Here is a 15,078-nt window from a genome sequence, read left to right on the forward strand (position 1 = left end):
AAAAAATAAGTACAAGATTGCGCTACATCTGTAACGTCATGTACTGATGTAAAGCGCTCTTCCGAACGAGTTTGCGTAATATGAAACTTCACGTACTCATGTAAAAAAAAAACAAAAAAACAACAACACCCTTGAAAAAGCAAACACTCATAGAGAATGCAAGCTTAAGTAAAGCATGTGAAACGTAAGCAGGAACAACATGGTTACATTAACATTTGTATTCTTTTAATATGCTGTCTGCAAAAAGCATGCAACATTTACTGTTGTAATGTGCACCAAGCAGGGAAAGGGTGCAGTACCACAGGCTGTCCCTAGGTTTCTCTTGGGATCGATTTTGGCCACATAAGGTACTGTCCCCTGTAATCTGGACTTAAACACACCCCCAATAACTTTCAGGCTGAAAAATTAAGCACAGCTCCCATTTTGCTAAATGTTTTACGTTGTGCATTCATGTCATGAGGGAGGGGAGACCAGAGTAATATGCTGTTGAAAAACAAAAATAAATATAAGGTGGCTCTACATTTAACTTCATATAGTGATTTAAAGTGCTTTTCTGATCAAGTTTGCACTATAGGAAACTCCACGATCAGACACCACAAAGAAACAGCAGCATGCCCTAAACAAGGGAGAGGAAGAAACAACATACGGCCATGCAGCGCGAAGCAACTAGGCAAAATAATAAAGCAGTGCGCCACATTAAGCTATTTGGCTGATCGGGCAATAGTCCATACATCACGGTCAGTCTGCAATGCAGTAACGAATCATCCTCAAGGCAGGACAAATGTGAAGCATTTACCAACGAAATCAATAGAATTTTGAAAGGCCGGTTAAGGAATGAATGAAAGTGATGAACGTGCGAGAGACCGCGCTTGCATGCTGCCTAGGCTCTACCTAAAAAAAACAAATAAATAAATAAAAAAAAGACCCCTGCTGGAGCATTGCTGAAAATGCATGTTTCCAGGAAACTGTGCTGGTTGCGGACATTGTCACATGCCCAGGCTGCCAATAAAAACGGCAGAAAAATGCATCTTTGCTTAAAGATGTGGTTTACCATAAATATGGTGCACAACCTTTATCCACTCGTACAAAATAGTTACCTTCGCAAGAGCTGACAATGGGTGAAAAAGGACCACGATAAGCAATAAAGTACAAATGAGGCTGTCAGAAATGTCTTTGGTTTAGATAGGAACTTCACTTGACAATACCAACAGTGCACTGCCTGAATAAGTGCCTAGGCCCTGCACCTGTAATTTTGTGTGAGTTGTCTATTTGAAAATACAACTTGACATGGGGAGGATTTAGAGGAATAGTTTCGGGCCGTAATAGTCTGTTAATCAAGCATCTATTTTTTAATCTAAGCTAATCGGCCTGTAAATTATTCTGGCCAAGATTGTTGGAATGGGAATACACTGCTGACTGGTCCACAATGTTCATCACACCTTTTTTTTTTTTGTAAACATTTTTTTTTAACATCATGGTAATACAAAGCTTAGTAGACTGGGTTTCACTGTAATACACAAAGCTCATACGTAAGCACAATGGTAGCATACCCTAACTCAGATCAACATAACGTCAGCTCCAAGTGCAGACCCATCCAAAGACTGATGGCCTGTCATACTGTGCAAGTACTAATATACCAGAAGTGAAGGTGCAGCAGTGCATGGGGTGAAATGCATTCACCATCAATGGTAAATTGGAATGGGTAATCTAACTAGGGAGGCAGTGCCATAAAAAAGGAATAATGGCCTCAAGGCATCTTGTGAGGGTTCGGGATCAGTGGAGAGCTCAGTGCGCAAATGTGGGTGCTCTCTGTAGGGTGAGCCCCATGGACCGTGTCACTGCACACCCGAGATGTGTCAGACAAGTCCTTCTCGGTTGAGATGTTACCGGATGCCAGGAACAACCACCTTATATCATCTATGCGAGTACTGTCCTGGAGAATCATGTCCCATGCCTGTGCATGATCCAACCTTTGCAGCCCTTTCTGTGCCTCCGTTCTCAACACCACCCCTTCAGAAGTAGCCTGTTCAGACACTTCTTTGCCCCACCCTTGGATCGTGGGCCCTGTATAGGAATTCCAGACCCAGTTTATATGGCATTGAGCAAGTACCAGGGCTAATGCCGTGAAGCTCGAGGTGATAGCATTAGTTTTGTTTTTAGGGAAAAAGCCCAGTATGCAGGTCGTGGGAGATCAAGGTATGTAGCGGACTCAATTAAGGTCACCACCGTATTCCAATAGGAAGTGAGGGTCATACATCCCCACACCATGTGATTGAGGTCCGCCCCAAACTCTTTGCAGCGGAGGCAAGCTGCCCACGATTCTAGGAATATAAGGTTAATCCATGGAGGCATCATATACTTCCTGTGAATGTAACAGAGTTAAAGTAGGAGCATTTCGCGATATGCAAGGTATGTATCTGATGACACTGTTCCAGTTCATGATCTATGTCCCGCGCCCAACAATCTTGAGACTCAGTCAACATGCTTTTGGTCTGTGTCAGCAGTGCTTTGTAGAGAAGAGTCATTGCATGGTGCAGGTAAGCACTGAATATTTTCACCCATGTGCAGGTTGCTGGAGCAAGTTTTAATTATATATATATATTACTCTCTGTGTAATTTGTATTGTTGATTGGTTTATCCTTGATTGGCATATTTGGTTTACTAGTAAGTCCCTAGTAAAGTGCACTAAAGGTGCTGCTAGTGGGCCTTCAGCACTGGTTGTGCCACCCACATTAGTAGCTCTGTAATCATGTCTCAGACCTGCCACTGCAGTGTCTGTGTGTGCAGTTTTAAATTGCCAATTCGACTTGCCAAGTGTACCCAATTGCCAGGCCTAAACCTTCCCTTTTATTACATCTAAGGCACCCCTAATGTGTGCCCTAGGTAGCTCCATGGGAAGGGTGCAGTGTATGCTTAAGGTAGGACATATGCTAATGTGTTTTTTATGTGTCCCAACAGTGAAATACTGCTAAATTCGTTTTTCACTGTTGCAAGGCTTATCCCTCTCATAGGTTAACATGGGGGCTGCCTTTATATATGATTACAGTGTGGATTCCCTTTGGGAGCGGATAGTCATGTGGAGTTTGGGGTCTCTGAGCTCACAATTAAAAAATACATCTTTTAGTAAAGTTGATTTTAAGAATATGTGTTTGAAAATGCCACTTTTAGAAAGTGGGCATTTTCTTGCTTAAACCATTTCTGTGACTCTGTCTGTTTGTGGATTCCCTGTCTGGGTAAGTTTGACAGTCGGGCTGTTTGCACTTCTCTCTAGACATGACACAAAGGGAGCTGGGGTGTAGTCTGCATTTCCTGATGAGCCATCTGTGCTAGGATAGAGGGGAGGAGTGGTCACTCACACCTGAAAGGGCTGTGCCTGACCTCACACAATGCAGTCTCCAACCCCCTGGTGTGTCTCTAGGGCCTGGCCTGGGCAAGGCAGGATTTCACAATCAAGAGAGACTTTTCTTTGAAGTAAGCCTATTTCAAAGGGCAACATGGGTATAAGAAGGGCCCCTAAAACCACAGACTTTAGAATACTTCTGGAAACCGAGGAATCTCTGCCTGGAGGAGAGCTGAGGAAGAAGAGCTGCCGTGCCTGTGACTGTGCTTTGTGGAGCTATTCTGCAGTTGCTGCTTCTGCTTGTGCTAGAGGACAAAGGCTGGACTTTGTATTACCTTTCTTCTTTTGAAGATCTCCAAGGGCTTGATTTAGAGCTTGCCTCCTGTTGGTTGAAGTCTCAGGGACAGCAAAGATTTCTCTCTGCCAGCACCTGGAGCCTCTGGAGAGACTCCTACTCTGCCAAGTGGTGCCCATCCAGTTCCTGGGACCCTGAAAGGAGAAGCTGGCAGCCCAAGAGTGAGAAATCCACACACTGACCGCTGTGCGGGGAAAAGATCAACATGACTCCAATCTGCGACTGAAAAATCGATGCGTCGCCGGCTTCATGGCTGAGAATCGATACTCGTCTGCACCGCGACTGGATGATTGACACCCAGAGCTGGGGAAATGACGTGCAGCATCGCTAACGGAGGCTGGTGAGATCGGAACCCACGCTGCGTGGTTTTCGGATCATCGTGCAGCTGAATTTCCGACGCAAACACCGCTGGGCGTGTCAAAACGACGAAAGGCCTACCCGAACCCGGGAGTGCTGACCGGACCGATGCATCGCTCTCCTGCGGAGAGAAGAAATGATGCACGCCAGCCCAACTGAAGAAGAAATTACGCAAGGTTTTGCTCGTGAGTGATATCAATGCATCGCAAGCCCTTTTTTGACATACACTCGCCCGTGCGGCGTTATTTTTGGCGCACCCAAGGTACATTTTTAGGCTAACAGCGTTAGCATTGTGTTTAAAATTACAGTAAGACTCTTCTTGGTTTTTAATTGATAACTTGATTTGTGTATCGTGGATTTTTGTCGTTTTGGTTTTGTTTTGTTTAGGTAAATATTTTCTATTTTTTAAACCTGTGTGGTGTCATTTTGTAGTGTTTTCATTAAGTTACTGTGTGTGTTGGTACAAATACTTTACACCTAGCACTCTGACGTTAAGCCTGCCTGCTCGTGCCAAGCTACCAAGGGGGTGAGCAAGGGTTAGCTGACGGTGAGTCTCTTTTACCCTGACTAGAGTGAGGTTCCTTGCTTGGACAGGGGGTAATCTGACTGTCAACCAAAGACCCCATTTCTAACAATGAGGGTCTGACCAGTCTGTTGGCGTGATGTCTAACATGTTTACTATATCCGGTTTAGTGATGATGAGGTCAAGTGTCGCACGTTTATTGTGAGTTGGCCCCTTGCATGCTTGAGACATGTTGCGGTCTTGAAACAGGTTGGTGAGTGCTGCCACTGTGGGGTCTTTGTCATTGTTCCAGCGTAGTCTGAAATCTCAAAAAAATATTGTATTAGAGAGAGAGGTGGCATTGAGTGTTATTGTTTCCATAAGTTGCTCCAGGAAGACTGTGATGGTGCCAGGAGGGTGGTATAAGAGGAGTGTTTCGGATATCAGCTTATTTTCAAGTTTGATTTCGGCTCTCATGATATTAAACAATGGCGTGTCTTCAAATGAAAGTGAGTTTAGGGTTAGGGAGTTTCAGTAAATTATAGGGAGACCTCCACCATGCTTCAAAGTGCGATATAGATGTAAGATGGTGAAATCTGGGGAAATTAGAAGGTCCAGTATTGGGGCTGCTGTTGGGTTGAGCCAAGTTTCAGTGAGGAATAGGATGTCTATATCATGTGGTAGGATCACGGCCAGTATATTGGTTGTGTGTTTTGCAGCTGATCTGCAATTGTGCAGCATGCATTTCAAGTTAGTCACTGTTTTTTTTTTATCTTTGTAGCGGGCATTGTGTGCGTTGTAATCGGGATCATGTTGTTGAGATTGACTTGTAGAGTTGTGTCTCTGGTTTTTGTACGTTGGATATCCTCACGATCAGGATGTTGGATAAAGTGTCTGTGAGGTATTATGTGTGCTCTTATAGTATCTTAGAAGGGAGTTTACCTTTTCTTCTTAGAGGTGATTGTTCATTCTTCTCGGCTGGTAAGGCTTGTTGTCTTGGTGCGTTGTGAGTCTACTGTTGTAGATGTGTTTTCCGCTTGCTGGGGAGTCAGAGCACTTACAAGAGGGCGTGCACATCGACTCTGCAATGACTGGAAGTGTGATGATATTCTTGACCCATCCTGTGTCTTCCCTGAGTAGTTGCAAGTTGTGGTTGATTTGGTTTACGGGCAGTTTGTGTGTTAGGCACTGACAAAACATATTATTATTCATTGTGAGTGTTTGTCTGCTTTCATAACCTGCCTTTGTTTTACCTTTGGGGTTGTTCTCCTCATCATTGAGCTTGCCCGTCCTATTTCCCGTATTTTCAGTTAGGTCAGCCGTCTGTTGCTCGCTGAGAGTCTGTTGTATCATTGTTCTCAAGGGTGGGTGGTGGTTGGACTTTACGTTTATTTGATTGAATCATGACGGGGATTGTAACACCTGCTCTGTGCCGGGGGTTGTTTCTTGTGCTCTGGCTCCCCTCCAGTTGTAGAGTGGTTGCTCTTCAGGCCGATGGAGCTGTTTGTTGAAGGGTCTGGTTTGAAACACTGTTAAGTTGTGTGGTCTGGTGGGCTACGATTGCCGTTTGGTGAAGTTCTTATGGCGGTGTTGGTGGATCCTAGGTACTGTTTAGGGGTCAGAGTATGAGATGGGTGACTTGGGGGTTTGGCTAGGGTTACTACTCGCCTTTTCAGGTCACTAAACAGTGAGTCAAACACTTGTAGATCATTATCCGATTCTTGGATGAGGATGTTGCCATTGTTATAAACTGAAATAGTGGTTTTCGTTTTTATTAAGGGGGAAGGTGCTATAACCTGTTGGAGGCCATAAGGGATGCATAGGCTAGCCCCTGCAACAAAGCTGAGAGGACTGGGTGCTCGCTTCAAACCCCAGTACATCTACGAACAGAAGCAGCCATATTTCAATAGGCACACACAGATGAACTTTGGCTGCCCCTACTACAAAACTGAGAAGACTGGACTCTCTCTTACAATAACTGTAATCCTACAAACAGAAGCAGCCTTACTGCATTAGGCATATGCAAATAAGCATCCGGCTAGTCTAATTTAAAATAGCCTTTAGAGGGGCAGTTGAAACCCCCTCCCAAACTCTTGGCTCCTGTGCGGGCTAGGCCTATGTCCTCCCGTGCATGTGGCACGGCCTGGCACACGGTAGCGCGGTAATATAGTCGCTGCCACCGATGCCTCCTGGAGGTCATGACTCTCTCCTTGCGTGGAGGGCTCCACCCACACTCATGTTGAGCAGGTGGAGGACAGAGAGCACATCCAAGCAGGATATGGAGCACACCAATCAGAGTGCTCTGTTCGGATGCCACACGGGCTGTACCAACAGTGGTGAATATATAAAACTTTCAACTAAAGTGAGTGTTGTTATTCATTGAATTTACCACAATGCAACAAATTGTGTGTTGGTTTGCCAGGCAGTGTGCTCCCTCCCCCTTTTGTCAGTGCCAGGTGTTAGTTCAGTTACGGTACAGGCTTTGGCACTGACTGCTGTTCCTCTGCTCTCCTCCAGGTAAAGACAAAGTGAATTAAATTCTTTAAGAGCTTGTGAGAGGTTCAGCACCCTAGGCAGTGCTTTTGAAACCAATGGTGAGTGCTTCAGATGTATATTGTGAGCCAGGGGTTTAGGTTCTTAGTCAATACACACACATAAAATAGACACTTTACCTTCTGTGAATTCTTAATTTCGGATAGAAAATTCTTTTAATGCATTAAATTGTGTATTATAGTTATAATAGAGCCGTTGATTTCTTTTTTTGTTTTTGTTTTTTTTAGGAACGGGTAAAGCATTTGGAAAGGTCACTGAAAAATGAAGACACTGAAGAGTGGGTGGAAGAAAAAAGGTGTGCTTCGCTAAAATACTTTGAAACGTATTATTTTAGATTTACAAGCACATTCGTGTTTATATTAATAATTAAAGTTTAGTATTACTGTCACAATATTTTCTCTTTGTGATTGTTAGGTGCTAAAATTGACTCATAGCTTTATGTATATATTGATATGTTTCGGTACTACAATTTCACAAAATCATTATTATAAAACATATTCTCAGGAAAACGTGAAGTATGGAAAGTATTTCATGGTTCCTTGTGAAGTATGAATGTTATCTTTATAGTGAGAGCTCCAAAACCACTCTGCAGAACTTTACCATTGTCCTGTGTACTCGAAACGTGGAATGGAGGACCAAATTATATGGCAAGGGTATCAAAATTATGGGGCTCACAATGCAAATTAAGCCTTATATTATCTGAAAGTATTGGTTTCTTCTTTTTTAGCTAGAAATAAGGGGGCCAATTAAGACAGATAAACTCGATCAACAACTTAAACTTATGTCGAAATTAAAATTGTCTATGCATCGCCATAGATTCACAAAGGGAATATGTATATGGGTTAGTATAAACTCACATACAGCTGTGGAGCTGGAGCCCTCTGCGGTCGTAAGTCCACTTTAGGTGGGGGAACATAGGTGTTCGAAGACGTGGCTTAGCTTGAAAGTTTGGAAACTCTCACAAACACGGAAGCGCGTCAGATTTCCCACACTATAATGCAATCCATTGTCATTCTGGAAATAGCAGGAGATTTATACTTGCACATGTTTGTGTTAGTTCTATTTCATGGTGGGAAGGAAAATGGTTCACCTCTCCATTTGGTGAGGGAATAGGGCAAAGACGTTTTCCACGGGGAAAAATATTTTCCATGCAGACAAAAAAAACAATAAAAAAAGGTGAGGAGGGTGTGGAAACATAAGTTAGTAATAGTGTGATGCCAGTGGACACTTGAACCAGGCACAGCTTTCTGTGTTAATTCTAACAGGAATTGGTGCATTCCAAAAAGTTTTGAATCTGCATTTGCGCTGCATACAGACGTAATTATGCGGGTGCAATTTTTCTACTTTTCCTGTGATTAGTGCCCAAGATTTTATTTAGAATCAGCAAAATTGGCAAATTGTGTGGCAAATGCTGTAAATGTGTAATTTGTGTGTAATGCTGTAATCCATTAAAATCGCAGTCCATTCATTGCTGTCTTTAGCTGCACTTTAAAAGAAAACTACTTCAAATAGACACGTAATATAAAAATACGTAATGAGTAATATAGTTGTAGATTGCTTTATTTGGCTACTGTTGTCATTAATAACCAAACTGGCCTGTGGCCTCATAGTTAGTTTTGTCACCAGAATATGTTGTGTTGGGGCATTAGTCTCTGTTGACTGCTTTTTGGAGACTTACTAACGTGGCATATGCAAGTAGTTAAGAGCTGACATATAATATTATTTGCCTATGCTGTTCTCCTCCAAAACGAAAAATACAAAAAGTGAGAAAGTAAATAAGAATCAAAGGGAGCAAAACTAATAATTTCTGTATGAAGTAGCTCTGATCAAAGAAATTGGCTGAGAACATCCTAGTGCATGCACTGCACCACATGCCATGCATGCATGCATGGACTTTGATTACTACGTTCTTCTTGCTAGAAGCAGTTAGGTGTAATGCTGATATTGGGAGTGAATTAGGTTTGGGCATTAAAACAGATAAACAGATCAGGTTGGGCCCCATTAAGAAAACAGTTGCTTAAAATAATAATTATGATAGAGACTTCTAATTGCAGATTCCAGATCTTTTGACTATTCCCAAAGAATCCAGCTGGATCTAGAAAAACGTAATCAGTACGCCTGTGTGTTTTTAGAAGGCGCTAGCAGCTTCACGTCAACATTATTCAGGACTTAACATGCGCTGGCCTATATAGATGCCACCTGTGGATGCTGACATCCGTTTCTTTCTTTCTGTACCAACAGACATTGATCTGGTGCTACCACATGTCGCATTGAGATAATTCTTCAAAAAAATTCTCCAGAGAAACAATGTGCAAGGGAAATATGTCACCTCCTAAATCTACATGGTTTAAGCCCTGTAGGTAATGCTACAAACAAATGCCTGTTGCTGACCTGCCTGTGGTGCCTCGGAGTTGGATCACAATTCCAAGGCCTGCAGAGATTGATGCACCACAGAAGCCATTCTATGTGGGGAGTAGAGGCTTGAAACTTGGCGCTGGCCTCATTCCCACTCCTTAGATGCTGAACATCGAGTTTCTTTGGGCTCAGGCACTCTGAGCCCAACGGAAAGCAGTTCTTCGTCCTCAGCACTCCTTTACTCCTGCAATTTGTAGGAGACTGGTGCCACCAGTCAGGGGAGTCTTCCTTGGGGTTTTGATGTCCACGGGGGTCCATCTGGTCAGGACCAATAAGTTTTCACCACTAGCACACACCGGGCACACGGTTCCAGTACTGGTCTCCGTAGGTCACTCTGTGTCCTCTTCTTAGTGCTAGGGCTGGAGTCCAGGTCTTTTTGTTAGTGCAGACATCTCATTGTGCTCCTTTCTTCTTGTCCAGGTAAGATCTAAGTTCTGGTTCCAGGAGAGCCCCTTAAATCCTGGTTTAGAGGGCGTTTAAGGGTGTGAGAGACAGTGGTCAATGGGCTACCGTCCCTGCAGCAAGTCTGCCCCTGCAGTGATGATTCCTGTGGGAAGTACATCACTTTCTACCCAGAACCCACTATTCTAGGGGTTTGCCAAGATGGCACAGCCCTTCCTTGGCCAGGCAGTCCTCCCAACCCACCCTCAAAGGTGTGGCTAGTTCAAGGGAGATGCACGCCTCCTGCATATCTAATTTCCCGCCTGCCCAGCCGGGCAGGACAAGAAGGCTTTGTCCGCCACCGGGGGGACAACTACTTGCACATCACTGGTGGGTGAAGCCTTCGAGGCTCACTGTCCTGATGCTTTTCTCACTAGCCAGCCTGGGAGGTAGGACGTGTGACCTCCTTCCTGCCTTGGTCTTTTGTCTTACGTCCTGCCAAGGTGCAAGCACTACCGGCAGGAAGTTAGACTCTTGTCTGTGGCGGCAGCGTCTCAGGAGAACCCACCAAAACAGTACAGGACTGGGTAACTTGGTTGGCACCCTCTAGGGGTGCCACCTGGGCATCTGCTTTTTAATCCAAACGTGGGCTTCATGTTCAGGGTTAAAAAGCACAGTGTTTGATACCAAACACAATAGAATTCGACTGGGCCGTTGCAGAGCTGGACATCTGAGCAGTGGTCAGATGCCAGCCCATGTTATCCAATGAACCCCCAGTTGAAATGCCAGCATGGGGCATATGTACTCCTGCGCATATGCCCTCACTCATGGAACAGTGCACCCTGCTGCCTGGGCTAGAGGATGCCTTCCAAATGCTGTAACAGAGACTCTGCCTGCACCTGGTGTGGGCAGAGTCTCACTCGAGCAACAGGCTGCTCATGCTGGCTGACATGGCAGCTCTTCAGTCTCTCTTTTACTTGGGGTACCCAGTGTGACACAATCAGTGCCTCTGCCCTGGTACCCCGTTTACCACCCTTGCCTTGAGTACAATTTAGTTAAGACTTACAGGGGTGGAAAGGTGCTTGCCAATTGGCCAATGTAGTGGACTCCGTATACCAACAGGTCAAAAACTACAGCGTCTGGCTGTTCAGATGGGGACAAAAAGTAGGAACATCTTCAAAGAGCCCAGTTTGCTCTAGAAATAAATTGCCCAACCTTACTAGAGGACATCTGGTACGAGGACCGCAAAGATGCCACTGGTCTGGATACCTCCCCAAACACTGGATTCGTTTTCTCCCCTGGGCCTGCCACAGACAGCACCTCCTTTGCTATTATTAATAATTATATCCAGGGCAGCAGACTGCCCTTCATGCTACTGTGAAGGTTAAATACAATACAATGTTCTAACAGAGATCTCGCATCCTGGCCAGTCGAGTTCTGAGCCTGTACTCTAATTCAACAAGGCCTTCACTGATAAATTCTTAAGTACCCTGGCCAAATCCTGCTCAGTCCCTGCTCCAGGGGATTTAGCTTTCCTTACCCAGCACCCCACAACTGAGAGCCTTGTGGTGCAGGTTTTGTTCAGTAGGGTAAACCCAAACTCATTTCATGCTACTTCCCTTGACTGGGAGTTGAAGAGGATAGAGACTTTAGTAAGCAGGTTTTTCGTCTAAAGGTTTGGCCCTTCATTCAGGGAATACCAGCTGCCTCTTATGCAGCTTCTCCCATGCCTTTTGGGACTCCGTGCCCCAATTGTTATTGCCTGGAAAAAGGCTTGGCCATATTTTCCCAAGCCATGCAAGATGGTTGTAATGCTGCCAAGTTCATCATCCACTGACTTCCTTCTCAGGACTTTTGGCACCGGGTCAGCCCTTCGCAGTCACACCTGGATGCCGTCCACTGGCTTTTTGGGAGATGTTTATGGCTGTCGACTTTTTGGTGATAAAGTGGGCTGGCCCTGAAGCACTTCAAAGTTAGCAGGACCACCGCTTTCTCCCCTGGTTTTACTGGTTGTACAAGCCAACCGTATCAGCACTTTGGCCTTCTCTGTGACTATGATAGGGGCTTCAAATATCGCCAACGACCTTCGCAGGTGCAAGAATCACCCTAACCTTTTTGTGGCTGCTGCCGCAACACCCACAGAAGAGGGAAACAAGGACAGCATGCAGCTCATGCTCCTTCCCAGTTAGCTGCTGCCCCTCCAAGCATCTTTTGGTACCCTCGATGGCACACAGCCACACTGTCGAAGGAAGGATCAGACACTTTCTGCCAGGGTGTCTGGGGATAACCTTAGGCACCTGGATCCTGCATATGTTTCAGCAGGGTTACACTTTACCATTTCTTGAGACCCCTCTGCAACTTCCACCATCCCCAGACCAACTGACAGAGGACCAGCTTGCAAAGAAGCAACAGAGAAAGTGCTGGTGCCAAAAGTTGATTGTGGTTGTTATTCATGTTACTTCCTGTTGCCGAAAAAGGATGGGGTTCTCTGTCCCATTTTAGTCCTTAACCCTCTTAACATTTTTCCATGGAAAGACGAGATCTGATAGAGACATACAGATGCAGATTCCTTATTTTAGATTGCCCCCAGGTGCGAGCCTGGATCCGGAAACTCTTTTCCTGTAGCATGTCTGCAGGTCAGAAGAAGGCGTCACGCCATTCCACATCAACATCATCCACCAGCTGTGATGTCAGTGGAGTCCATATAACCCCCTCGTTGATGTCCGTTATTTCTTTTTTGCGCTTGCAATGCGGATCTGGTAAAAGTTGGTTAGGCCGTTTTTGGCCTACTTTGATGTTTTTGTCAATGGAACATTGTGCTTTTACTGTCCATGTCTTCAGGCATTAAGCCCTGTGGGTCCTGTGGACGACAAATGTCTGCTACGGGCCTCTACTCTGTTTGTATGTGGTGTCTGGGAGAGCACCATGATGCCGAACATTGCATCTGCTATCGGCATCTTCGGCTGAAGGCTTTGCGGGAGCAGAGTATCAAGGTTTTTGTGGCGTGGATGTCTGAGCTGTCCCACATTGGTCACAGTCTCCTTCTCGTACCGAAGTCCGTTTGTGGGCACAGTCAAGGAGTCGTTCTCAGAGATGTCCTTTCCTATCGGCGACACCAGATAAGCCCTGACATAAGTGGTTGAAGTCACAAAAGTTACCTACTTCGCCATGTTCGGCCTCTCGCCATTCCTCAGCTGAGGAGTCGCGGCCTGATTCTGCCCCGCATTTCCCTTCCTTTCCTGGGGCTAGGTTGACTATGACCCAGATGCGTGAATTCTACAATTCCCTTCATGCTATCCTCTCGAAATCTCCTTCCCCTGTAGTGCCTGTGGGCTCCAAGGAGGTTCAAGAAGTCTTTACTCTGTGCACACCAGCAGCCTCGCCCTTGACTTCAATTAGTCCTCCAGCTTCAGTTGATGAAGCCATTATGGTGCTGGTGCACCGCCCTTCGTGGTTCACATCTTTGGCACCGTTATCTGACCAGCCAATTCCGGCGCCTCCATTGGCAGCTCCGAGAGTTGTTGCATCCCTTTCTCCATCTGAGCCTTCTCGTCGCCAGTCAACATTGGGTATGGTGCCAGTCATGTCCGTTATCCCTGACCACCCTACACATTCTGAGGATTCCCCTCATGTTTATATTTCCTAGGGACAGGGTGAAGAAGCTGTGGAAGACATAGCACACATTTCACATGTGGAACAGCCTAATATGGAGGAGAGCTTGATAGCTGATCTAGCTATGGCTAGTAGTTTGGATACTTTTCCAGCTCAGGCCTACTTTTACCTCCTGGTCTCGCTACGGAGGCCAGTTCCTCTCTTGCTGAAATGTTGAAGGGTTGCTGTGATTTTGAATTTGAAACTTCCTTGAGTTGAATTATCCTGTAATCCTCTCATTGATGTTCTCAATCAAAGCCTAACGAGAGTTGAGCCAGTGCTTCCTTACAGTGAAGTCTTACATGATGTTTTGTTTGGGGCTTGGGCTCACCCTGATACAGGGGCCCCTGTTGATTTGGCTATATTTCATAGGCACTGACCAACCCCGGGTGATCATGCACATTTAATTAGGCATTCTATTCACCATAGTTTGGTTGTACAAGCAGCATTAGCCTCCCATGATATTGATGCTCTACAACATGTCCCATCTGATAGAGATTCCAGAAGTCTGAATGTTTGTGCAAGGCATATTTTTCCCTCCATAAATTGTGCCTTATGTTCTCTGAATATGTCTTGCGTTCTTGGACGTTTTTCACATGTATTATGGGACTCATTGGCAAGCAACTTGCCTACACTGCCAGATGATATCAGGAACACTCTTGCCCCAAAGATTCAAGATGGTCAGCAGGCAGCTAAACTAATTATTCGCCATGGTATGAATACTACTGACACCCTGGGTCAGGCCATGGTCTTGTCAATAGCACTATGTTGCCATGTGTGGTTACGCATCTCTGGATTTTCAGAGGCAGTTCAAGCCTCATTAATTGACATGCCTTTTGATAGTGCTTGTTAATTTGGTGCAGAGGCTGACTCAGCTTTATGGCGCTTTCGTGAACGTAGGGGTGGAACAGTGAAATAGCTTTCCCCTCTACCATTTGATCTAGTTAATACCTCCTGTACTGGCAGATAAGCAATGCTTTGGTTGTGTCATGAGACCTTCTCTGTTTTATGTCTGTTCCACATAATGGTGGTCTAGGGCGGTTTTCTGCTTTCAGCAGGTGTTATTTTCCTTTAGTTGTTCATTGTACGATTTTGCGTATTATGCGAGAACCCTATGCAGGAGGTTTCATGCCTGATGTTTCAAGGCTACTTTTATCATTATTCTTTATTACATGGTGTGAAAGTGTAGTTCTCCACTTCATGCTTATCAATGAGAGCTTTGTAGGTATTTATTTTATCTCTTTTTCGAAGGTCTCAGTTCACAGTCCTTCCTTCGGGGTACTATGCTTTCATGTATAATTTTAAAGTCGGGGATCTGTGGCGAGATGTCTCTGTCACACGAACAAGTTACTTACCTTCGTTAACGCATTATCTGGTAGAGACAGAATCTAGCTGCAGATTCTTTAATGACCCTTCCATTCTCCCTACTTTGCGAACTGAGTCCTAACTTAAGTCTCAGAGATTTCATTTTGTAAGTCAACACCTTGAATTAAGAATTTGTGAATATTTGACACAAGGGCGTCT

At 45.0% G+C, this 15,078-nt stretch overlaps 1 protein-coding gene across 3 annotated transcripts in view; it reads left to right on the top strand.

Moving 5' to 3' along the window:
• The window catches only part of LRCH2 (leucine rich repeats and calponin homology domain containing 2), a 743,639-nt gene that overhangs the window by 375,988 nt on the left and 352,573 nt on the right, over positions 1-15,078 (top strand). For all 3 annotated transcript variants that reach the window (XM_069212552.1, XM_069212555.1, XM_069212554.1), the window contains exon 10: positions 7,335-7,402. In XM_069212552.1, the coding sequence (XP_069068653.1) occupies positions 7,335-7,402 (68 nt within the window). The remainder of the gene's footprint in view (positions 1-7,334; positions 7,403-15,078) is intronic.

The sequence above is a fragment of the Pleurodeles waltl genome, chromosome 2_1 (genome assembly GCF_031143425.1).
Source record: "Pleurodeles waltl isolate 20211129_DDA chromosome 2_1, aPleWal1.hap1.20221129, whole genome shotgun sequence".
NCBI classification, from domain to species: domain Eukaryota; kingdom Metazoa; phylum Chordata; class Amphibia; order Caudata; family Salamandridae; genus Pleurodeles; species Pleurodeles waltl.